The sequence below is a fragment of the Chelmon rostratus genome, chromosome 24 (genome assembly GCF_017976325.1).
Source record: "Chelmon rostratus isolate fCheRos1 chromosome 24, fCheRos1.pri, whole genome shotgun sequence".
Lineage (NCBI taxonomy): Eukaryota > Metazoa > Chordata > Actinopteri > Chaetodontiformes > Chaetodontidae > Chelmon > Chelmon rostratus.
The window spans coordinates 9,862,902-9,883,027 of record NC_055681.1 but is presented as its reverse complement, the minus strand read 5'-3'; the positions used below and the strand labels follow the sequence as shown (position 1 = coordinate 9,883,027).

General features: G+C 45.7%; 1 protein-coding gene across 2 annotated transcripts in view; it reads left to right on the top strand.

The window, feature by feature from the left end:
• Positions 1-12,195, top strand: part of LOC121627331 (histone demethylase UTY-like) — a 32,070-nt gene extending 19,875 nt beyond the window's left edge. For both annotated transcript variants that reach the window (XM_041966183.1, XM_041966182.1), the window contains 17 exons: positions 1,574-1,705; positions 1,819-1,890; positions 1,976-2,083; positions 2,687-3,064; positions 3,566-4,434; positions 5,342-5,471; positions 5,572-5,677; positions 5,787-5,992; positions 7,426-7,487; positions 7,649-7,723; positions 7,810-7,958; positions 8,088-8,202; positions 8,311-8,498; positions 8,646-8,787; positions 8,898-9,024; positions 10,230-10,400; positions 10,955-12,195. In XM_041966183.1, the coding sequence (XP_041822117.1) occupies positions 1,574-1,705; positions 1,819-1,890; positions 1,976-2,083; positions 2,687-3,064; positions 3,566-4,434; positions 5,342-5,471; positions 5,572-5,677; positions 5,787-5,992; positions 7,426-7,487; positions 7,649-7,723; positions 7,810-7,958; positions 8,088-8,202; positions 8,311-8,498; positions 8,646-8,787; positions 8,898-9,024; positions 10,230-10,400; positions 10,955-10,984 (3,060 nt within the window). In that variant the 3' untranslated portion in view covers positions 10,985-12,195. The remainder of the gene's footprint in view (positions 1-1,573; positions 1,706-1,818; positions 1,891-1,975; positions 2,084-2,686; positions 3,065-3,565; positions 4,435-5,341; positions 5,472-5,571; positions 5,678-5,786; positions 5,993-7,425; positions 7,488-7,648; positions 7,724-7,809; positions 7,959-8,087; positions 8,203-8,310; positions 8,499-8,645; positions 8,788-8,897; positions 9,025-10,229; positions 10,401-10,954) is intronic.
• The last annotated feature ends 7,931 nt before the right edge of the window (positions 12,196-20,126 follow it).

Sequence of the window (20,126 nt, the reverse complement as noted above, 5' to 3'; positions counted from 1 at the left end):
ATCAGCGAAGCACTTGTGCAGACTTTTGTTCATTCTTTCCCGCTCAATTCCTCCTCCTGTTAATCCTGTTTTTAATCTATTGTAGTATTCAGGCTGACTTTACAAATCCAGTTTTTGGTGGCAAACTTGTTGAACCTGCGCCACAGCGCTGTTTGCTCTTAATCTGCTTTGGTTTCCACTGGGAGAGATTGCCTTTCTGAAGAGATTAAAGTGCTCTAATTCTAAAATCAAGTGGCTGTGTTTCTAATTCGAACACCTGCGATGTTTGGCCTTTTTGGCCTTTTTTTGACCCCGCCCCAGTGTGATCGGTGAGGTCGTGCTGCCGTACAGTACACCGAGGCTTCCCATTGGCTCTGTCCATCTTCCTCCCCCCCTTCAGTAGTTGACCTTAGATGTCCCGCAGCTGCTCACAAAAGCCCCAGCAGTGCCCCCTAGTGTTTCATTACCATCTCCACTTCATTCATGCCCATCAGAGTAGATGCGAGTAGCTGTGTTCTGTCCATGTTTGTGTGTGATCACTGTCGTGTTCCCGACTTCACAGCATTGGAATATGTTGATTTATCAGCTTTGACTCGGTGAGAGTCAATTAAGACCTGTCCCAGCGTGAATGTGTTTGGATTTGGGAGATTTTGGATGTATAGTTTTCAGTGGGTCAGATGTGACTTCATGGCTTTAACCTGATTAATAGGATGCAATTAAGGAAAAATTAGGGAAGCATATGCAGAATATAGCAATTTATTTTTGTATTTGCCCACTTTTTGTACCACTTATGAAAATGAGGTAGAAATTATTTGCTTATAGTACAACATTTTTTAAGTAAGACAAGACTTCAAAGGTGTTGAAGTGGAGTAAATGATGATTTAAAGGATATTGATTTTTAAGGCAGCTCATAACTAAACAAACTAAAGTTGCTCCTGTTCAAAACACAAAAAATTCCGTCACGTCTGGCTCAGAGACAGTGCCACGACTCTCGCTGTGTGGAATGTATCGTGACCTTTCGCTTTAAAGGTTGAGCTGCGCTGTTGTGCCCTTAAAACGGCTGCTTCATGTCGTCCGAAAGCGCATTGAGGAAGACACTGGATTGCTGTGAAGAAGCCATTAGGCCGCGCTGAGTGCTGCAGGTGTTGACAGGAGGCAGTTAGCGATGAATTTCCACCAGCATTCCTGCCCCAGGGCCGTTGTTGCCCCCGTGAAGTGACACCCTCAGATAAACAGGAATGTTTTGCTCCTGCTTGTTTGTTAAAGCGGCAACACAGAATCACAGTATCGCTCTCCTTTTCTCTCTTTTCCTTATTCTCCATCCCTCGCTTTGCGTTGCCCTATGACCTCTCTCTTTTGCCGCACTTTGTTTTCTCACATTTTCTGCTTCGGATAAACCCTCTTGTTTGCTCCCCTCCTTTTGCTTTCATTCTCGGTTTTGCCGTTTTCACCGCTCACTTCCCCACGCTCGCTTCCCTCGTTCTTCCTTCCATGACCTTTTGTTGCGTTCCTCCATTTACCTCTCGGTTCTTTTCCTCCTTACATTTCTTTTGCTTCCCTCCACCTGCGCTCCCCGCCACCCCCTCCCCTCCAGGCTTGTAAGCCCAATCACAGTGCAGAGGGTGGGGGCTCGGGTCAGTCTCTGCCCCCTCACGTGGGCTCGCTGGGCCAAGCGGAGGACCAGTCCTGCCCAGCCAAGAGGAGGAGAGCCTCCAGCCCTTCCAAGGTAAATACGACAGTCACGGCATCATTCAAGAGAGTCAAAGTCAGGTTTTCTAATCTGTGCTGTGTTTTTAATCTTTACATGTTAAAAAATTCAATATTCATAATATTTTTTAGGGCGATTCATGGGCCAGTAACTCAGCACAGCAGCCAGTTCCCAACTGGTACCTCTCCCCGCAGAAATTACAGGTTCGTAATATCTCTGATCATATTGTCCTTTGATGGTGTCTCCGCTTTTACGTGAACCCCGGGTTTTGCTGCCATCTGTCTCCAGGTGCTGGAACAGTTGCGGAGTAATCGGGCCAGCCTGAAGCCCCCGCAGCTTCAGATGTTGGGGCAGCTGGAGGCTCAGCTCGCCATGATGCAGCAGCACCAGCACCAGGTAAAAAAAAACAATGCGGTCTCCCTGACACACTCACTCTTACACACACACACACACACACACACACACACATCGGATAAAATATTCAGCATGTATTTACCCTTAGAAAGACCCACTGCCACCTCATACATGATGCACATGTGTACCCATGGAAGCTTGCACAACAAAATTCAGTTTGAATAATTAATAATCAAAACTTTTAAATAATTTACAGTCAATATATGCTGCCATGCACAACATGAATATTTACATGTGTGCACAGTGGTTCAGTGGGAGATCAAAATCCCATAAACTTGTGTACTGCAGTCATGACCTCAGACTAAATACACTCACTAATCCTGTGTGTAAATGCTATAGTAGTGTTCAGACCTGACTTAAGCCGAGCCCTTTGATGGTGAGTTGTGGCACGTGTAAGCGTTAGACAGGTGGGTTTGGCACATAGTGCAAGTTTCAACACTGACAGGTAAGAATGTGTTTGTGTGACTGACTCACCCATCGGGTTCTCCAGCAGGTTTAAACAAACATCATAAATGACTTGCAGATACCAATTTTCAAGCCATAATTAAACGTCAAACTGTGGTGGTGTTTTCTTTTCATTTATAGATGAGACAGAATGCCTTGGGAGGTCAGGTGCGCCCCTCTCTCCCCAACGGCCCCACCACCAACTCCCTCCCCTCCCCCAACCTCAGCCTCCACCCCGCCCGGCCCCACCTGGGACCACACCGGCCCCTGTGCCCGCCTCAGCCGCTGGCCAATGGGCCTGTGGGCCCTGGGACACATGGACACTCAGACTCCCTCCCTGTGGGTAGTAACAGTAGTAGTAATAATCAGTCAGGGCCCACGGCCACAGGACCCAACGGAGACGTGCCTTACCTGCAACCTGCCAGCAGCGGCGATGCAGCACTGCTACCTCACACCTGCACAAGCACGCAAACACAGGACGCCACGCCGCGCCAGGCCCTGCACCTAAACTCCTCTCAGGTAAGACATCGCTTGGTATTTGTCTTTTTTTTTTTTCGTGCCTGTGACAGACATCCTGTCTTCTTCCTCTGGGAAGTTCCCTGTTGCTCAGCTAAGAAATGCAAATGGATATAATTCCATTTTTTTTATCCCACTGACCTACTTGGCTCTGTTGTAATAGCTGCCTCAAACCACTGAGAAAATCCGTCGAATGGTTTCATGAAACAAGCTGTGAAATCCCTCCCATGAGACGCGTGTGAATTAAAGTAGGCAGGAATTTTTTGTACACATCCACAGTCTGGTGCTGAGCCAAAAGATGTACGTAACACACGTAAAAATAGAAAAAAGGTTGAGCTCGTATTTCGTCCTCCTGTTAAGTCACAGCATGTTAATCCACACACGGATCATCACCAGGTGCACACGTGGCAAAATGTTGTGAACACGGTAACTTCCTATACGAGTCATCCCACCAGTGCTCTCTGCTTTCACTGTGTAACAGTACTTCCTGTCTTCTTCCTTCAGGGGCTTCAGAAGGGGTCTGTTCCACATGCGACAGGCTCCAGTAATGAGGGGACCCTCTCTCAACCCCAGACCCCCAACTCCACCGCCCCTGCGCACCCCAACAATCAGGTTGGACATTCCACTAATGCCCCATCGCCACGGCAGCAGGCTCACAACCACCTCCCATCCCCACCTTCCCTGCCCCACTCCTCTACCTCAGGTGGAGCGTCCGCTACCAAAGATAGCAACACCGCCGCCGCCCTCGTCACGGCAGCCGCATCCCTCGGCAACGGGGGCTCCGAGGGCAAGACGCCATCGCCGCTGCCATCAGCTGGCGGCAAAATGGCGCAGGCAGATGGCCTGGCCAATCATGTACACTCTGGGGACGGTGGCAAGGTGGCAGAAGGTGGCGAGAAGCCGAGCCTTAGCGCAGACAATCCTAGACTATCTGCCCTGCTGGCAGGGGGGAAGGGCCCCGTCGAGGGCGAGGGACCATCAGAAGGGACAGCGACCGCCACATCCACCACGGCCGAGTCCCACAAGAAACTCAACAACATCCACCCGGCTATCCTGCCCTCCACCCCCCATGCGCCAGGCAGCTCAGCTGCCTCCTCGCCCATCTCTGCCATGTCCACCGCCACGCCCTCACCCAAATCCTCAGAACACACCCAAACAGGCGCCCACAGTCCCGCCACAACATCGACTGCACCTGCTGTGAACGGTAATGGCAAAGGAGGAATCTCTGAGGACTCGCAAAGCCCGCTGAAGGCTGAGCCGCCCACCGTCACCAGTTTCAAAGCTACGCCTCCACATGGACACAGCTCCTCCTCCTCATCGTCATCTTCAATATCCATCTACCCCAGCTCCACAGACGTGCTAAAGGCCTGCAGGTGAGACTGAAATAACACCTACACTCGACTTCAGGCTCGTAACATTGTGCACCCTCAAGCTGGGTTGAAATCCGGGCTGAGCTCATCCGTTCTGACGGGGACAGGACTGAGTTTAAAAATGTCTGCGCTGTGTGAACAGATGTGGTATGAATCCTGAAAGTGCAAACACCACGCTTGCTCCGGAATGTGGTTATGGCACATCGCATGCAGCATTTAAAACACATAATCTAAATGCTAAATGACTTACTATATTCAAGCAGCAAGTATGTGTTTTTATAATAAAAGCGTGGCTGCGTTGTTTGATATATTTCCTGCATGTTTTCCAAAATGTTATAGCTGTAACTTTGAGGTTGCTACTTTCTTGTTTTCTTATTTTGTGTGTTGGAAGTTTTGGAAATGTTTCACAGATGGTTAGAAAAGCCCAAGTGAGGCTGGTTTCTACAGTGATGACAATGAATCAAAAGCCTGAACTATCAGGAAGTATGTTCACGAAATGGTGCAAATGAGCGAAGGATCTGAAGTGTGTGGTTTGTTTTGAAGATGTCTCCTCCCAGTGGAATTGCAGGGTAACTACAGAACCACAGGCAGATAATTATGTAACTGTAAACAACACTGAAGGCTACTGGGCAGTCTTGTTGCCATGCAGATATTATCCAGCACAGATTATTCAGTTGAATGCATTCCTCCATTTGGTTTCACTTCCCTCATCAAATGGAAACTAATCAGATTTAAATGTGGCATCATACCCTGCATATGCATTGACTTTATTTAAATGGACTGCCAAGATAGATTACATAGAGCTCTATCAGATCTGACAGAGAACAAGTCTATGAAGTCAGTTGTGCCCTGGCTGATTTATATTCTGTGTTGCATCGCTAAAACCATTTTCTGTGTTGTTTCTGCGCAGGAACCTCGGGAGGAACGGCCTCTCCAACAGCAGCATCCTCCTCGACAAGTGCCCCCCACCCCGGCTGCCCCCTCCACCCTCGCCAGCCCTGCCCAAAGACAAGCTCAACCCACCCACACCCAGCATCTATGTGAGTATTTCTCAAAATGACGAGCCTTTATTAGTCTTAGGGTATCACACAGTACTTTGACCACCTGCTTTTAACTTCCTGTCTCCTGTTTCTGGGTCAGTTGGAGAACAAGAGGGATGCTTTCTTCCCCCCACTGCACCAGTTCTGCACAAACCCCTCCAACCCCGTCACTGTCATCAGAGGACTGGCTGGAGCACTCAAACTTGGTAAATGCTTTGTTTTACAATGTCCACTGTGTGTGTTTTTCCTCAGTATATCAGTCACAAGGACATCAGTGTTTTAATGATTTGTTTCCCTTCTCCGTTCTCTCTGCAGACTTGGGTCTGTTCTCAACAAAGACATTGGTCGAGGCCAACCCGGAGCACCTGGTGGAGGTCTGGACTCAGCTCTCTCAGCCCGCCGACGAGAACTGGGACCCGACCGGCATCAAGAAGATGTGGCGCTGCGAGAGCGCCCGCGCCCACACCACCATCGCCAAATACGCCCAGTATCAGGCTGCTTCCTTCCAGGAGTCCCTACGGGTCAGTTTTGCTGCAATATGTGCCGTCATTGTGTCAGGAAGGTTGAGTTATTATCCTTTCACAGATTCTCTTTGTGTCTTTGTGTTATTAGCTGCTTGCTGTTGTGTCCTTCTGCCTGCTCTGAAATCAAAGATCATTTCCTTAGTATCCTTTTTATTTAGCTGAAGAAAACTAGCGTGACCGTTGAGCGAACTCATCCGCACATCCACGATAGTTTGTTTCATCTCCAGCAATCGAACCAACAATCACTGTGTCATCAGCAGATTTCAAATTGAAAACATCAGAGGATACAGGACTGGAGAGATAAAGCTCTCTTGTGGGTCCCCAGTGTTCGTGATAATAGGGGAGGACACTGCAGCATTTACTCTCACACTGCGATATGTCAGTCAAGAAGGACTCGACCCATCTGATGATTCTGCTCTTCATTTGTGACTGCAACAGCCTTTCCATTAAAACATGCAGTCTTAGAGTACTGAATGCAGATGAAAAGTCCTTAAACATAGCACAGACATTGTTTTGGTTCATCAAGATGACAGTAAATTCTATGCAGCAGATACTTTTGTATGAGCTTTGGGTGACTCTTCGTGCTTTTAAAAGTGTGAGAAACCACCTCTGCTGTTAGGATAACTTCCTGGCCAGGGCCAAGTTGTTGCCTCATCAAATTCTTGAGGCATTGGTCTTGATCTTGGAAAAACCTGGATGCATTTTCTTGGTACAACATTGTCCACACCAAAGTGTTTACAGTCTGTTCCCAGCCAAGTTCTCACTGGTGTCTATCAAGGTGGCCCGTGATGTACAGTCAGAACATCCTCTCAGACAATCCACTCATTCATCATTCCATGTCTGGAGGGTTCCAGTATGGGCCAAGGTGGACAGCATTGTGGTCTGAGTCACATAGTGGTGGTTTTGGATACATTCCCAAAATGCACCCTTTACGTTGCCAAAGCAGCATGCGTGTCCCCTCTCCTCGAGTGGGACATGTAATAACGTACTGATAAAAGTGGGAACAGCCGTTGAATTCCCTCCCATACACATTTCTGCCTGCACTCCTTTGGCAGTTCCAGGGAGACACTGTTAAAGTCGTAACACTGCCTCAACTCAGCCCCCAGCTGCACTGAGGAGTGCCAGCAACTGTACTGGTCTGCTCAGCTGTGGAACTGTGCTCTCCTCTGAGCCGACAGCAGCAGGTGGAAATCAAATATCAGCCAGTACATGTATGCTATCAGTGCATTTTAGGTGCTAATATCACTGGATTTCAGGCATCAGATAATCCACGGCCGGTGGATTGTGTCTCACTTAGATGACAAGATACAAAATGTGTGAAAACAAAAATGCCACGGACTGCTACCATCGTCCAGTTTGAGGACATCTGAGGTTGCCAAAAAGATTCACTGCTAGCACGTTTGCTTAAAGCGTCTCCTGTTTGTTTTCAGGAGGAAAACGAAAAGAAGGCACTAAAGGAGCCCTCGGACACAGAGCCAGCATCAGCAGAGAGGTACCTAACGTTGTTCTGTTCTGAGTTTGATTATTGTTCTACTTTAGAAAGCTCTGGACTCTGATACTTGGTTCAGAACTGAATTGAATTCAGATTGGAAGGTTGTGACCACATTAAAGTTATTGTGTGTAGCTAATAGTAAATTCTTTGTTTGTCTTCAGTGTTGCACGCAAAAGAAGGGGCCCCTTAAAGCACATCAAGTTTGGAACCAACATCGACGTGTCGGACGAAAGGAAGTGAGTATGGACCTCATTTTGCCTCATCTGCCGCAGTCTTAAAACTGATCTCACAGTGACCACTTGTCTCACTCGCTCTCCACCAGGTGGAAACAGCAACTCCAGGAGCTCAGCAAACTGCCGGCCTTCGCTCGAGTCGTGTCGGCCGGCAACCTGCTGAGCCACGTGGGTCACACCATCCTGGGTATGAACACCGTTCAGCTCTACATGAAGGTCCCTGGGAGCAGGATACCAGGCAAGTGCACGCTCGAGCTCATGCTTTCTCTCTGGAACAGGCCGGACCGTTTTATTTGTTCTGTGAGCTGTGCGTCAGTTTCGGTGTGTGGATTTGTGCACTGACGAGCTTTCGTGTATATCTCTCCAGGCCACCAGGAACACAATAACTTCTGTGCCGTCAACATCAACATTGGCCCAGGAGACTGTGAATGGTTTGCAGTACCAGAGCCCTACTGGGGAGTGATGAGCAACTTCTGTGAAAAGTAAGCAGGACTGGACGAGGGCCTCCCACCATACTTTTCCATTTTGTCTCACTGTCACCAACTTCCCTCAATTCCCTCACGACTCTCCTTCCCTTTCCTCACCTCCAGGAACAACATCAACTTCCTGATGGGCTCGTGGTGGCCCAACCTGGAGGACCTGTACGAGGCAGACGTGCCCGTCTATCGGTTCATCCAGCGTCCGGGCGACCTGGTGTGGCTCAACACCGGCACTGTCCACTGGGTGCAGGCCATCGGCTGGTGCAACAACATCGCCTGGAACGTAGGACCCCTCACCGGTATGGGAATCACACCTGTTTACACTGTTCACAGAATGGCCTGGTTTACATGCACAACTACCTCTTGATCTCTCTTCTTTATGATGACATCATTCAGTGCTCAGAAAGGTCTCCTGGTTTCAGTATGTTTTACCACTGCTTTTTCAGCCCACCAGTACAAGCTGGCTGTGGAGCGCTACGAGTGGAATAAGCTCCAGAGCGTCAAGTCCATGGTTCCCATGGTGCACCTCTCCTGGAACATGGCACGCAACATCAAAGTGTCCGACCACAAGCTGTTCGAGATGATCAAGTGAGTCACCGAATCCGTCACTTTCAACTCCCAGCAGTTTGTTTGCATTATATGTTTGACTCTGCAGCCGGGTTTGTTTTTAGAGCTGACACGGCGCCTTCTTTTCACAGGTACTGCTTGCTGCGGACGCTGAAGCAGTGCCAGTGGGTGAAGGAAGCCTTGGCGTCAGCCGGCAAGGAAACGGTGCTGAGGCCGAGGACCAGGGATGAGCCGGCCCACTACTGCACCATCTGTGAGGTCAGTAAGCGCACCGGGAACATTTCAGTATCATTGGTGTGAAATTTAACAGGATTTCACATTTGTGGGTAAGCAGCTCACACTTACTTCTAGTTAAAAAAAAAAAAAGTCTCGCCTTAACTGCTCACATTATAAATGATGCTGACACCGTACTTGCTGGATTAGAACCAAATGTATTCTGTCTCTGCTGGTCTGAATCTCATCGTTTGTGGTTCAAGATTTACACAAAATGTCTGAAGTATGAGAGGATAAAGTGGAAATGTTTCAGTGCATGTGTGCATGAAATGATAATTCACTTTAGTACAGGGAACGTACAAAGTCTTGAATCATAGAAAATGCTTGAATTCAAGGACACTCCTTGTAAATTTCTTGATATTCAACATAATCTGGTGCTTTATCTGCACAATCACTCATGTAAACCTTTAAGATTCCTCATCGCGTTTGTTTGTTGTGTCCAAGTGTTGAAATTAGCAAACATGAAGAAATCATAATGGAAAGTTAACGTGAAGGGCTGGTAGAACAAAAAAGTGACAGAATATACAGTGCATTGCTTTGGATGTGTAGGAACTCTGTAAACTTTATTTTTCACAGTTGCATTTACATTAACGGTTTTTGGTTTCGGTGCTTGAAATTCACTCTTTAAGAGCTGCACAAACCCTGTAATTATCCTGAAGTGTTGACTGAGACGTTGAAAGGGCTAATAACCCGACATTTTTGACATTGTACCCCGCAGCGGTGAGCCTTGTGGTCACAAAACAATCAAAGAATTTGGAATACTAAAAAAACACAAATGAACTGTATGATAGATGTCGGGACTTGAGTCATTCTTGCTACAATTCTGCAATTTGCCATTTGAGTGATTTTTGGACAGCACCACGACCTGTGATCAGCTGGTCTCCTGTCATTGAATTAAAGGCAGACTGTTTGTTTGAGCTAATTAATGGGTAGGCTAATGGGTTCTATTTGAATGCAGGGCTTTCAGTGGTTTCTGCTGTCATTGTGTCCCAGCCATTGTTCTGTGATTCACTGTCTGTGGAGCAGCTCCAGGATTTGTCTCTAGAAGACATCATCCTTCAGCCTATTCATTCAGATTCACAAATCAAAGCTCAGACATGCAGTATAATAGAAATGACATGGAGACAGAAGTTTTTTACCGCCCCTTGTATGCATGTGTGTGTGTGTGTGTGTGTGTCTATACTCTGCAGGTGGAGGTGTTCAACCTGCTGTTTGTGCGCCGCGAACTCCTTTCCAAGAAGCAGCACGTGGTGCACTGCCAGGACTGCGCCCGGAAAGGCAACGCCACGCTGGACGACTTCGTGGTGCTGGAGCAGCACAGGATGGACGACCTGATGCAGGTCTATGACCAGTTCACATTAGTAAGTCACCAGACCGAGGGAGAGGTGGACTCAAGACACTTTGTCTCTCCTTTCAAACCGAAAGAGCGTCGCAGTGCATTTCTGTGAATGGACCAAACAAATGTTGCTTAAATCTGAAACCTTAATTAAAATGTCCGGTGGTTTAAAAACACAACAGTGTGGACGTAAGTCTAGTAGACACCTGTGTGCAGTCGGGTAGCCAGCGAGTTTTCATTCCAACCAAACAAAAACTAGTGATGATCCGAGTCCTGATCCAACAGGTGTTACTTAAGTTTTTAAAAAAAAAGCAAGTTTCTAAGTTGATTGGTCGTGGGCGTGGCTTCTGTTGACACTGCATCAGTGCAGATATTTCAATAAAACCAGCTCAAAGCTAGATGTTTAACACTTGGAAGCCTGTGGAAGTTGTTTTTCAGACCGCATAATGCCAGTGAGCACAGACACAAGTTAGTTCCGCTGCTTTTCTTGTTTATGGCATGTGGGCATGTTGACCGCAAAGGCCTCAAGCTGACGAGCCAGCGACTGGACTAATTCTCATGTATCATCTTCCTCCCCAGGCCCCTCCTCTTCATTCATCTTCATCTTGACATTAGGTGACACCTCTTTCTTCTTCTGCTGTGGAGCCATGAAGCCCATTTACAGGACCTTGTATTAAGAAAAAAAGGAAAAAAAAAAAAAAAACAGAACAAAGATCTACATACGCGGACCATTTCTGATATTCAGGAAAGCCAAGGCCGTCTCCCCACCCTCACCACATGGCTGGTCTCCATAGCGACAGCTGGAGGCTGAGGGGGGCCGAGTGTGTCTGTCTATGCAACCTGTTTGAAGTGCTGGAGCCTTGCCCTTCCAGGAGGGGGGAGGGGGCGCCACTGAGCTCGCTAACAGGACTTCTTTCTCTCCTCTCCCTTCCCCCCTCCCAGACCCCTTTAGTGACAATGGTTCCGCCCTGTTCTAATGGAGGACTTAATCAAAAACGGTTGGAAACGGGGACGAGGGGGGGAATGGGATTCTTAATGCGTGATAAAAATGTTTTGTAGATACTTGTTAACTGTCACAACTGGCAACACCACCCGTAAAAGACTACTGACTTGACAACCTTTCTCTCTCTCTCGCTCTCTCTCTCCCCCTTTTTTCCTCTATTCTGGTAACAGGATGAAATGTTGGCTTTGATTTCTAGAATTTCCTCCAGATTTTCTTCAGTTTTTCCTTCTAAGGAGCACTAGCCTAACTGGTCTTTTTCTATGGTAGTAATTTTAAGACTGTTTCGACAGCAAAATCTCCAAAAAAAATTTGTAATGTGAAGAGTTTAGGTGATTTTCTTTCTTTTATTTGTCGTTTCTTTCTTCTTCTTTTTTTTTACAGCTTTTACGTTTTATCTTTGTCTTGTTCTTTTCAAAACTATGACATTTTGTTTTTCTTAGGTAAAAAAAAAAAGAAAAATTTAGGAAAAAAAAACTTACTAGCCAAGTCACAAAGAGAATGGGTTGCACATAGACTTATGGAATAAAGTTTAATTTGTGATTTTTGTTTCGTTATGTTTCTAATCTTGATGTAAATTTACACTATTTATAAATACATATTTATTGCTTGAAAATATTTGTTGATGGAATGCTGTTATTTTTTCCAGAGTACCTGCCATTAAATTTGAAGGAGTTTTGTCATTTTAACACAACTCCTCTTACATTTTCTATATATAAATAAAATTGCTTAGCAAGCATTGTACAGAAACGGACATTTAAAATTGTTTTATTGTTTGAAGAATGTTTTATGAGTCAATAAACACAAAGTTGTCAAATTATCCATGCTTTTTGGTTCCTCAAACACACCACAATGCTTTAATATATTCACATGATAACTCATTTACAGTACATACCCAAAGTAATAATAAAAACAGCAGAAACACTTGCATACGTTTATATTTTATGCAGCCATTGATGTGTGTGAGTATAGGCCTGAAACCCAGCAGACAATGTAGCTGTAGACTGACACACACAGATTCCTACACTGTATGCCAGGTCCAGGACTTAACTCAGTGTCTCAAAATGTCATTTGTATGAAAAAAAAAATCCTGTCATCAAAACCATCCATGCAGACTCGGATTAACTCTGCTCAAGGCCTTTCTGTTCACAGTGGGTGGGCTTTCGAGACATTTCTCGAAATGTTAAAGCTGCATGGCAGAGAAGATGACAGAGGGTGGGAGCTATACGCAGAAAATAATACACTCATCTTGTGTCCAAAAGTCCCAAACAAAACTTGAAAAGCTGCTACAAATGATCATTCGATAAAACAGTAAGCCCTTGCATCACCGTCGTGAATCCTGAATAACATGGCTGCCAGCGGAGACCCAGTAGCCAGATGTAGCTGCTGCCAGCCCCACAGGATCTACACTGACTACTGAGCAACCGCTGGGTGCCCCGTGGCTCTGCGGCTCCCACCGGAGCCAAAATGGCCGCCCAGCTGCCACATTTTTAGCCAAGAGGGGAAATGAGGAGGAGGAAAACGACTTCACGTGGAGGAGAATATGACAAACAAGCAGGTTCCCTGCCGGTCTGATGCAGGTGAGGATGTGACGAAGAAAACAGTTTGTAATCAATGTTTTTTTGTTTGTTTGTTTCAAACACAGAATACTGTGATACTGCAGCTCAAATACAAAACAATACTCCAAAAATGATAATATTGCATCTGTAAATGTCTTAAATGTAAACAGAAATAGAGGAAGGGTTGCTAACGACACAGCAGACAGGCCTGTTTCCCACTTGCACCTATACTGTTAAATACTCATGTTAAAAGCTTGTTTTCTGGACTCAAATGTTCCATGTAAGATACTTCAGCAGCTCTGCAGGACCTTTTAAAAACCTTTTCACATGTCCTGCAAAGCTGCACGTTTGATTATCTGGGCGAGGATAATGACTAACATGTTAACAGGTGACTTTTAGCCAAGCTAGCAGTGTGGTTCTAGCCGTAGCATCTGTTAGCCAGATTGTCCGACTGACTTGGACTTTTGACTTTAGTGATATTCGAATATTCTTTACATCATTAGGTCACCTTTAATTGGTTCAGTACGTTGGTTTAGAACCAAATATCCGCTAAAGCAATAAATCTCAGCCGTACACTATGTTTAGTGCTAATTGGAGGAGATGTCAGCATGCTAACACACAACACCTAAGATGCTAAACCTGGTAAATACTTGCTAAACATCAGCATGTTAGCACACTGACGTTAGCATGACTGACAGTACAGCCTCATTGAGGTGCTAGCATGACTGAGGGTTAATTGATTTTTCATTTTCAGCTAAAAGGTTTCAACTTTTTGGATGATTATCAGGATTTTTGCTGAAATTTGAAGTCCTGAGCTGAAAGATTGATAGATTTATTTTTTTTTTAAATAAAAGAGTATTTTCAGGTTGAGGTGCATGTGGCAAATAAACTAAACTGCGATTTCCCTCCTCGTCTCCATCGTTGCCTTTCAGCGCCGCCCAGTCCTTCTGCTCCCACTCTGAAACCAAGATGGCCGCCTGAGCCCGGCTGTTGCGGCGTCCATTTTGACTGCCACAGATGGACTTTCCACCGCCTCTCCTGGAGCGTCCATCTGCTCTTCGAGGTCTGACAGGAGTCCTGAAAAACAGAGACGTTATGGTTAGAGTCATTTTAATCATATGAGGAGTTTGATTTAACTGCACGTAAGACAACAAGACAGCAGAGTTTACCCCGATGGGAAATTAAAAATCCAACATTTTCTATTCAGCATTTGAAAGCAGTAATAAGAAGCGAATTCTCCGATGGTCATAAAGCAGAGCTGATACGTTCTGTATCTTTCGCTGCTGTTGTGCATTGTCTTTCTGCAACACTTCACATTTTGACTCCCAGCCCACAAACTCTTACTCTGGCGGAGGCACACAGGAACAAAACCAAGAGTGGGCTGAAAAATCGTGATCCGGGGAAACAAGACGCTTGTTTTAGAACAGGAAGTCTTCATCAGTTAAGAAGATGAAGACTTCCTGTTGGCTGTCTCAAACGACAAAGGCAGGAAACTTCAGAGTTCTGTGATACAGTGACAATGGCGTTATAGGGGGAAGAGAGAGAGAGGGGCTGCGGGATGCAGGTTGCAAAAGGGTTTGCAATTCTTTAAAAAAGTAGCAAAAATAATATTCTCACTTTACTTAACATCCTGTATGCTGCAGTGTCGGCACAGGATGCAGAACTGCCTGCTGCCAAAACTCTATCACACAAGGTGTTCAATGGACTCAAGTCCCAGAAAGTTGGAATAGTCCTTCGACTCCTCTCCTATATCTTCCACCTATGTGCTCTGTGAAATCTGGCAGTGATCCAGCACAGAGGTATGTGAACTCTGCTTGGCCCAGACCCCCGACCACCCCCCACCCTCGAATCCAGACCTCCCAACAATGTCTCCCTGTGTCGCAGTGTGGAAAAAAACGGAAAAAAAGAAAGAGAGCACGAGAGAAGGAGTTAAACCAGCAGTGTGATCAATGCCCCCCGTCGTCCCTCTTTCCCCCCTCTCCTTCCTTCCTGTTCCCTCCATCTCTGCCCTGCCTGCTCTGGCGTTTCCGCCTTTGTGAGAAGCAGACAGGTGGCCCTGACTGCTAATTTTAACCGGGATGATTGTCTGCCTGCGTTTCCCACAGCTATGTATAGACGCCTGCAATACACCAAGCAGGTCACACACACACACGCGCGCCTACAGATGCACACACACCGGGCCCTGACCTCCAAAAATCTCGCCCATTCATCCACTCCCGCCTCTGTTGCAAATGATCCTCCCGGATTGGCTTTCGCTCTCAGCCAATGGCAGCGCTTCCTGCTGCCCATTCATAAAACCAAGGGTCATTGAGAATAATGTAGTATTAAGGCACGTGCAAAGAGGAGGGCTAAACCCACTTTTTACTTGCGCAGCACAATTTAACGAAATTAATTAGTTGTGAATTTATGTCACATAAAAATGGATTAAAGAAGAAGTGATGGTTTTATGGGCTTACTGATATTTATGCATACTGGTGGCCTGATATAAACTCCTCTACTAAATTAGTGGAATTTTAAATGAAGTTCAATCCTTTAAATGAAAGTTTTAAACCTATCTTTTGTAGTCTTGCTCCATTTACCCTGACACAGAGAGACAACATTCCCGTGTGTTTAATGAGTAATGAACCGAGGGCCAGTCAGGCTGTGATAATCTACCCTTTTTTTTGTTTTGTCAGGCTGTCGCTCTCTTCCTGCCCCTCCATCCCTCTCTCAGGTTTGACTCAAAGGCGCAAACACACACTCCTCCAATCCACCCCAGTGTTGCTTCTTCCCCCTCTAATTGCTAAATTTCTGACTTGTTTCAGTGTTGAGTTACACGTTTATGCGTGACTACGTTGAACAGACTTGCTTCTATGGAGCCTAATGTGTGACATCCACTGAGAACTGAGTAGATCCTTTCAAAATAACTTGATAAAATGTCCCCTAAAATGAGTTTAAAGCTGAATTTTAATTGCAGAGCACGGAACCATCAAAAGAAAGCAGTGGTCACCTCAGTCGATGAATGCACTTTAAGTAAGTGGTGCAAAACAATTACTCTGCTGTTGCTATTACTCTTTCCACCTCCAGCTGTCAAAGGGCATTCTGGGAAATGTAGGAAAACACTGACTGGGGTCGAAAAGTCAAAAACATACCTCGCTTCATCACAAAATAACTCCCTGGAATTAAACCACAGATTTGTTTTATAAATGACTACAGTTGTTTTGTTCCTTAAGAATCACAAAAGAAAAACATTTATTTGTACGTTTTTTATATTTTTGGGATGAACGTCGATCACTCTGCAAAATAAAATCCACTCAACAGTATACCCTTGCCTCAGCTGAATGATGCGAGGCATGTTTGCGACGGGCCATCCAAGATAACAAAAAAAAAAAAAAAAGAGGTGCCACTCATTGCTATGGAAACGGGGAGTAATTAGCACAGAGTGCTGTTCAGAGAAAAGGAGAGTAAGAGGGAGCATGATTTTGTGTGTGTGGGATGTTGGCCTGTTTTCAAGAGATGAGCAACGAGAGGCAAAGAAGAGGAGACGAAGTGACGGTGGCCTCCGTGCAGATTTCAGGTGTCCTACCGACCAGCAGAGACAAATACTTCCTCTACGCTGACTCAGTCCCCACTATTGAATCTGATGAAGAAATAAGGGCTTTTTGTTCGAAGAAGACGTCCGACACATTTCCTCAGCGCTGCTCTGCTCAGCCTGGCCCCCCTAAAAGCCTCGCTGCATGTTTAAACAGGGACTGTAACTGGGAAGCTGGGTTCAGCTGTTGATCTGGCTCACGCTGCTACAGTCCCCCATGTACTATGGATGTGTCCGTCCATCTGTTGGTCATGTGGCATTAGTTTCATGGATCTGATTTTTGACGAACGCTGGACGAGGTCCAGCATTTGAACAAAGACGATATAACTGAAGAGGCAGATTTGATGAAGATGTCATTGAGGAGTTTCTGTTTTCTGGGAAGTTATTAGATTTTGATACAGAATCCTTATTTTATTTTCAAAATGTCACTATAAATGGGAAAAAGTCAGCTTATTTAATATCACAAAGAGGAGACAAAAGCCATAAAAATGATTTTTTAACTTTTCATGTGCTTAAAAAGCTGACCTGTTGGAGGCGCTACTATTAACAGCTGCAACCTCGCTGGTACAATTTTGATAAAATGATGCATCCTGTCACTGATTGGCTCTTGGCTTGCGTGCATCATTCATGGAGGATGACTTGTGTACTTGTATAATCATCATTTCTGAACATTTATTTATAAAACTGACTCAGCGTCCTCAAACATCCTGCTTCAGATTCATACATTCATACAGTCTTTTGTGCGGGTTATTGGGAGCCACTGAGCCGAAGGCTACAGGTTCAGGGCCCCTGAGTTGACACCTGAAAGTGAACTTTGCCCCAGGTACGACCCCCTCATGCAGCTGCTCCATCCCCTGCATTAGCCAACAACAAATCTAATGCAAAAACAATCTTTGATTAGACAATGCTCCGTGCTTTTTCACACAGCACAGACTCCGCAGACACACACATTCAAAACGCCCACACAGTTGGCACACAGCTTGCTGCCGTTCTTCAAGCATCGAACGGCTCCTCAATCACTCTCTTCTCTGCAACAGCTAATGGCAGCCAGGAGCCCGCAGGCGCGTATATGCTAAGAACAATTATGCAGATGTGCGCTAAAACCACTTTGGTGGTATAATCCAACAATCAGTCCATTATAGTAATTGTCATTAGTGAGTGGGTGATTACGGCTTCGACAGAGGCGCTGAAGAACAGGCAGAGCTCCACTGGTTTTATGCAAATCTGGCAAGCCCTATTTAATATGTCAGATGTAATGTCGCTGTATTTCTGAAGGTAACACTAAACTAGGTTGAGTGTGTGTGTGTGCCTGACCACCTGAGGCTTCACAGGTGCAGGTTTTAAGGGACTACATACAAATTATCAGAGGAAGGGTGGGGCCCGAACAGTGGCAGGGTTATGCAGGGTTTTTATTTGTTCTTTTTTCTTGCACAATTTGCTGTTAAAGGAGCTGTGTCAAAAACATGCCGTGTGTGTGTCACGTCTCCATAACAGGGTTTTTATGTCAATAAGTCGGTTTTTGAGAAACAGTGAACGTTGATCTTCATCGCCGGGACTGAACATCATCTCTTTCAAGAGCGTGCCATTTTTCACGAGCCTGCAGTCGCCTTCACTTTATTTTTAAACACAACTAGAAGAAAGTTAAATGAATCGAGCTAACTTTACGGAAACAGAAAACGCTGTTTGTTGTGTGCCGCTACCAGCCAATAACTTTAAGTTAGCAACAAGGGACCAGTCCGTAAGCAGCACGCATCCAAGAGGAAACTACAAAAATGGCCGATAGAGTGCCGAAATGAGGATTTTTTTAGGAAATTAGGAGGAAGAGTGTTGCTTTTTTTCTCAGTCAATGTGAGGTTTAAAAGCAAATACTATTAAGCATGGAGAGGGTCCTTTAAACCCCAGTTGATGATTTTTTCTATTACTGCAGTATTTTTTACCAGGAGTTCCCGTTTTCCTGCGGTATCAGTGGATCAAACTGAGGTCAACTGACCACTTTGTCCTGTTGTAAGGCATCAGCTGGGAGCGTATGGGTGTCATATGAGGAGGCAACATGTCAGCAGCTCCGATAATGTGGTTAACTTAAAGAGGAAGGCAAGGAATGTGTCCTAAACTCAACCCCAGTCCTCCTCCTCCTCCTCCTTGTCCTCCTCCCCTTCAGTCATGGGTTCTCCGCTGGGTAATCGCATACCAAAAACACAAGAATTTCCCCCTCTCTCCTCTCCAGGCGGGGGCTACCCCCCCTTTACAGCATTAAGCTGACTGGAGTTAGGAACAAACCGGAAACCGTGACATGGACACAAAACTGAAAATGTGTTGAATGGCCTAAAATTGTATATGTATACACAATGCCTGCTCGATTTCAGACTTTGTTTTTTTTTTTTTTTTACCAAAACTCAGAAGCCTGCAGAAATTATAATACAATTATGTATAGAAAATTGGAGTCGGAGTCCTAGTGCAAGAGAGCGCAAAGAAATTAGTTGATCAACTGATGGATGATCAGCAGAAAACGGATCGGCAGTTATTGTGATAATCGATTAACTACATTTCCCTAGTTGGAGCTTTTCGATGGAGAGCTTTTGTTGTTTTGCTTTGTTTAAACGGAACAGTATATTGATAATTGTTGGATTTTGGAGTGTTGATCAGAAAATACAAAGTTGATATTAACACCAGCTCCAAAAAAATAGCAATAACGCATACTTTTCAAACATTTTTGACATTTTAAAATGTGCATATTAATTAATTAATGAGTAAAAACATCTGAAAATGTTTGGTAAATCATTACATTTAACAGTAACTGACTTTCTGATTGCAGTATTTACTGTGTAGAACATACGAGAAAAGCATTAGCCTACCTTTGCGCGACTACCGCAAGCCAGTCGACCCTTATTGTGAAAGACGCAACCGGAAGTTGCGTTTTATTGCCGCGCGCTTGCCGCGGGTGGCAGTGGTTCAGAGAAGCGGCTTTGAGAGCGGTTCCCAAACTGCTCTTAATGTGAAAAATACAGAGAAAACGCCGGGCGCATTCCTGAGACCCAGAGACATCCATGCCCGACCGTGACAGACTCAGCCTGTGTGTGCGTGCGGACATGTGCGCGTATGTGTGTGTGCGCGCAAACCGTGCGTCTCTGCGGGGGTGGAGAGCTTGGAGACCACACACTTTGCGCATTGCCCCCCCCCCCCCCCCCCCCCTCCACACACGCGCGCGCGCGCGCACACACACACACACACACAGGGGGGACCAAGCAGCACACTTAGCCCTCAAAGTAGCGAAACATTTAAGTTGTGAAAAAGAAAAATATAACTGATTGTTCAACAACAGCACAAATGTGGCTCCGGGTTCAAAAACGACAGGCTTTGTGCGTGAAAATCCCCTTTTTAACCAAGAGGAGACACTGAAATGTGCTCCCTGGAGAAGCCCCACATGGCCAAAGCAAAGCATAACTGAGATGATGAGGTGGACTTCGGCCAAAGTGAGCGTTTGCAAAAAACGCCAGTGTTGAATAAAAGCAACAATGGCGAATTGTTTTCACGTTTTTCACTCCGATCACACGCCGCGTTGCGCAATCTGCATGGATCGGCTGCGATCGGCGGAACGGTGCCGACGAGCGAGAAAAAGTCTGT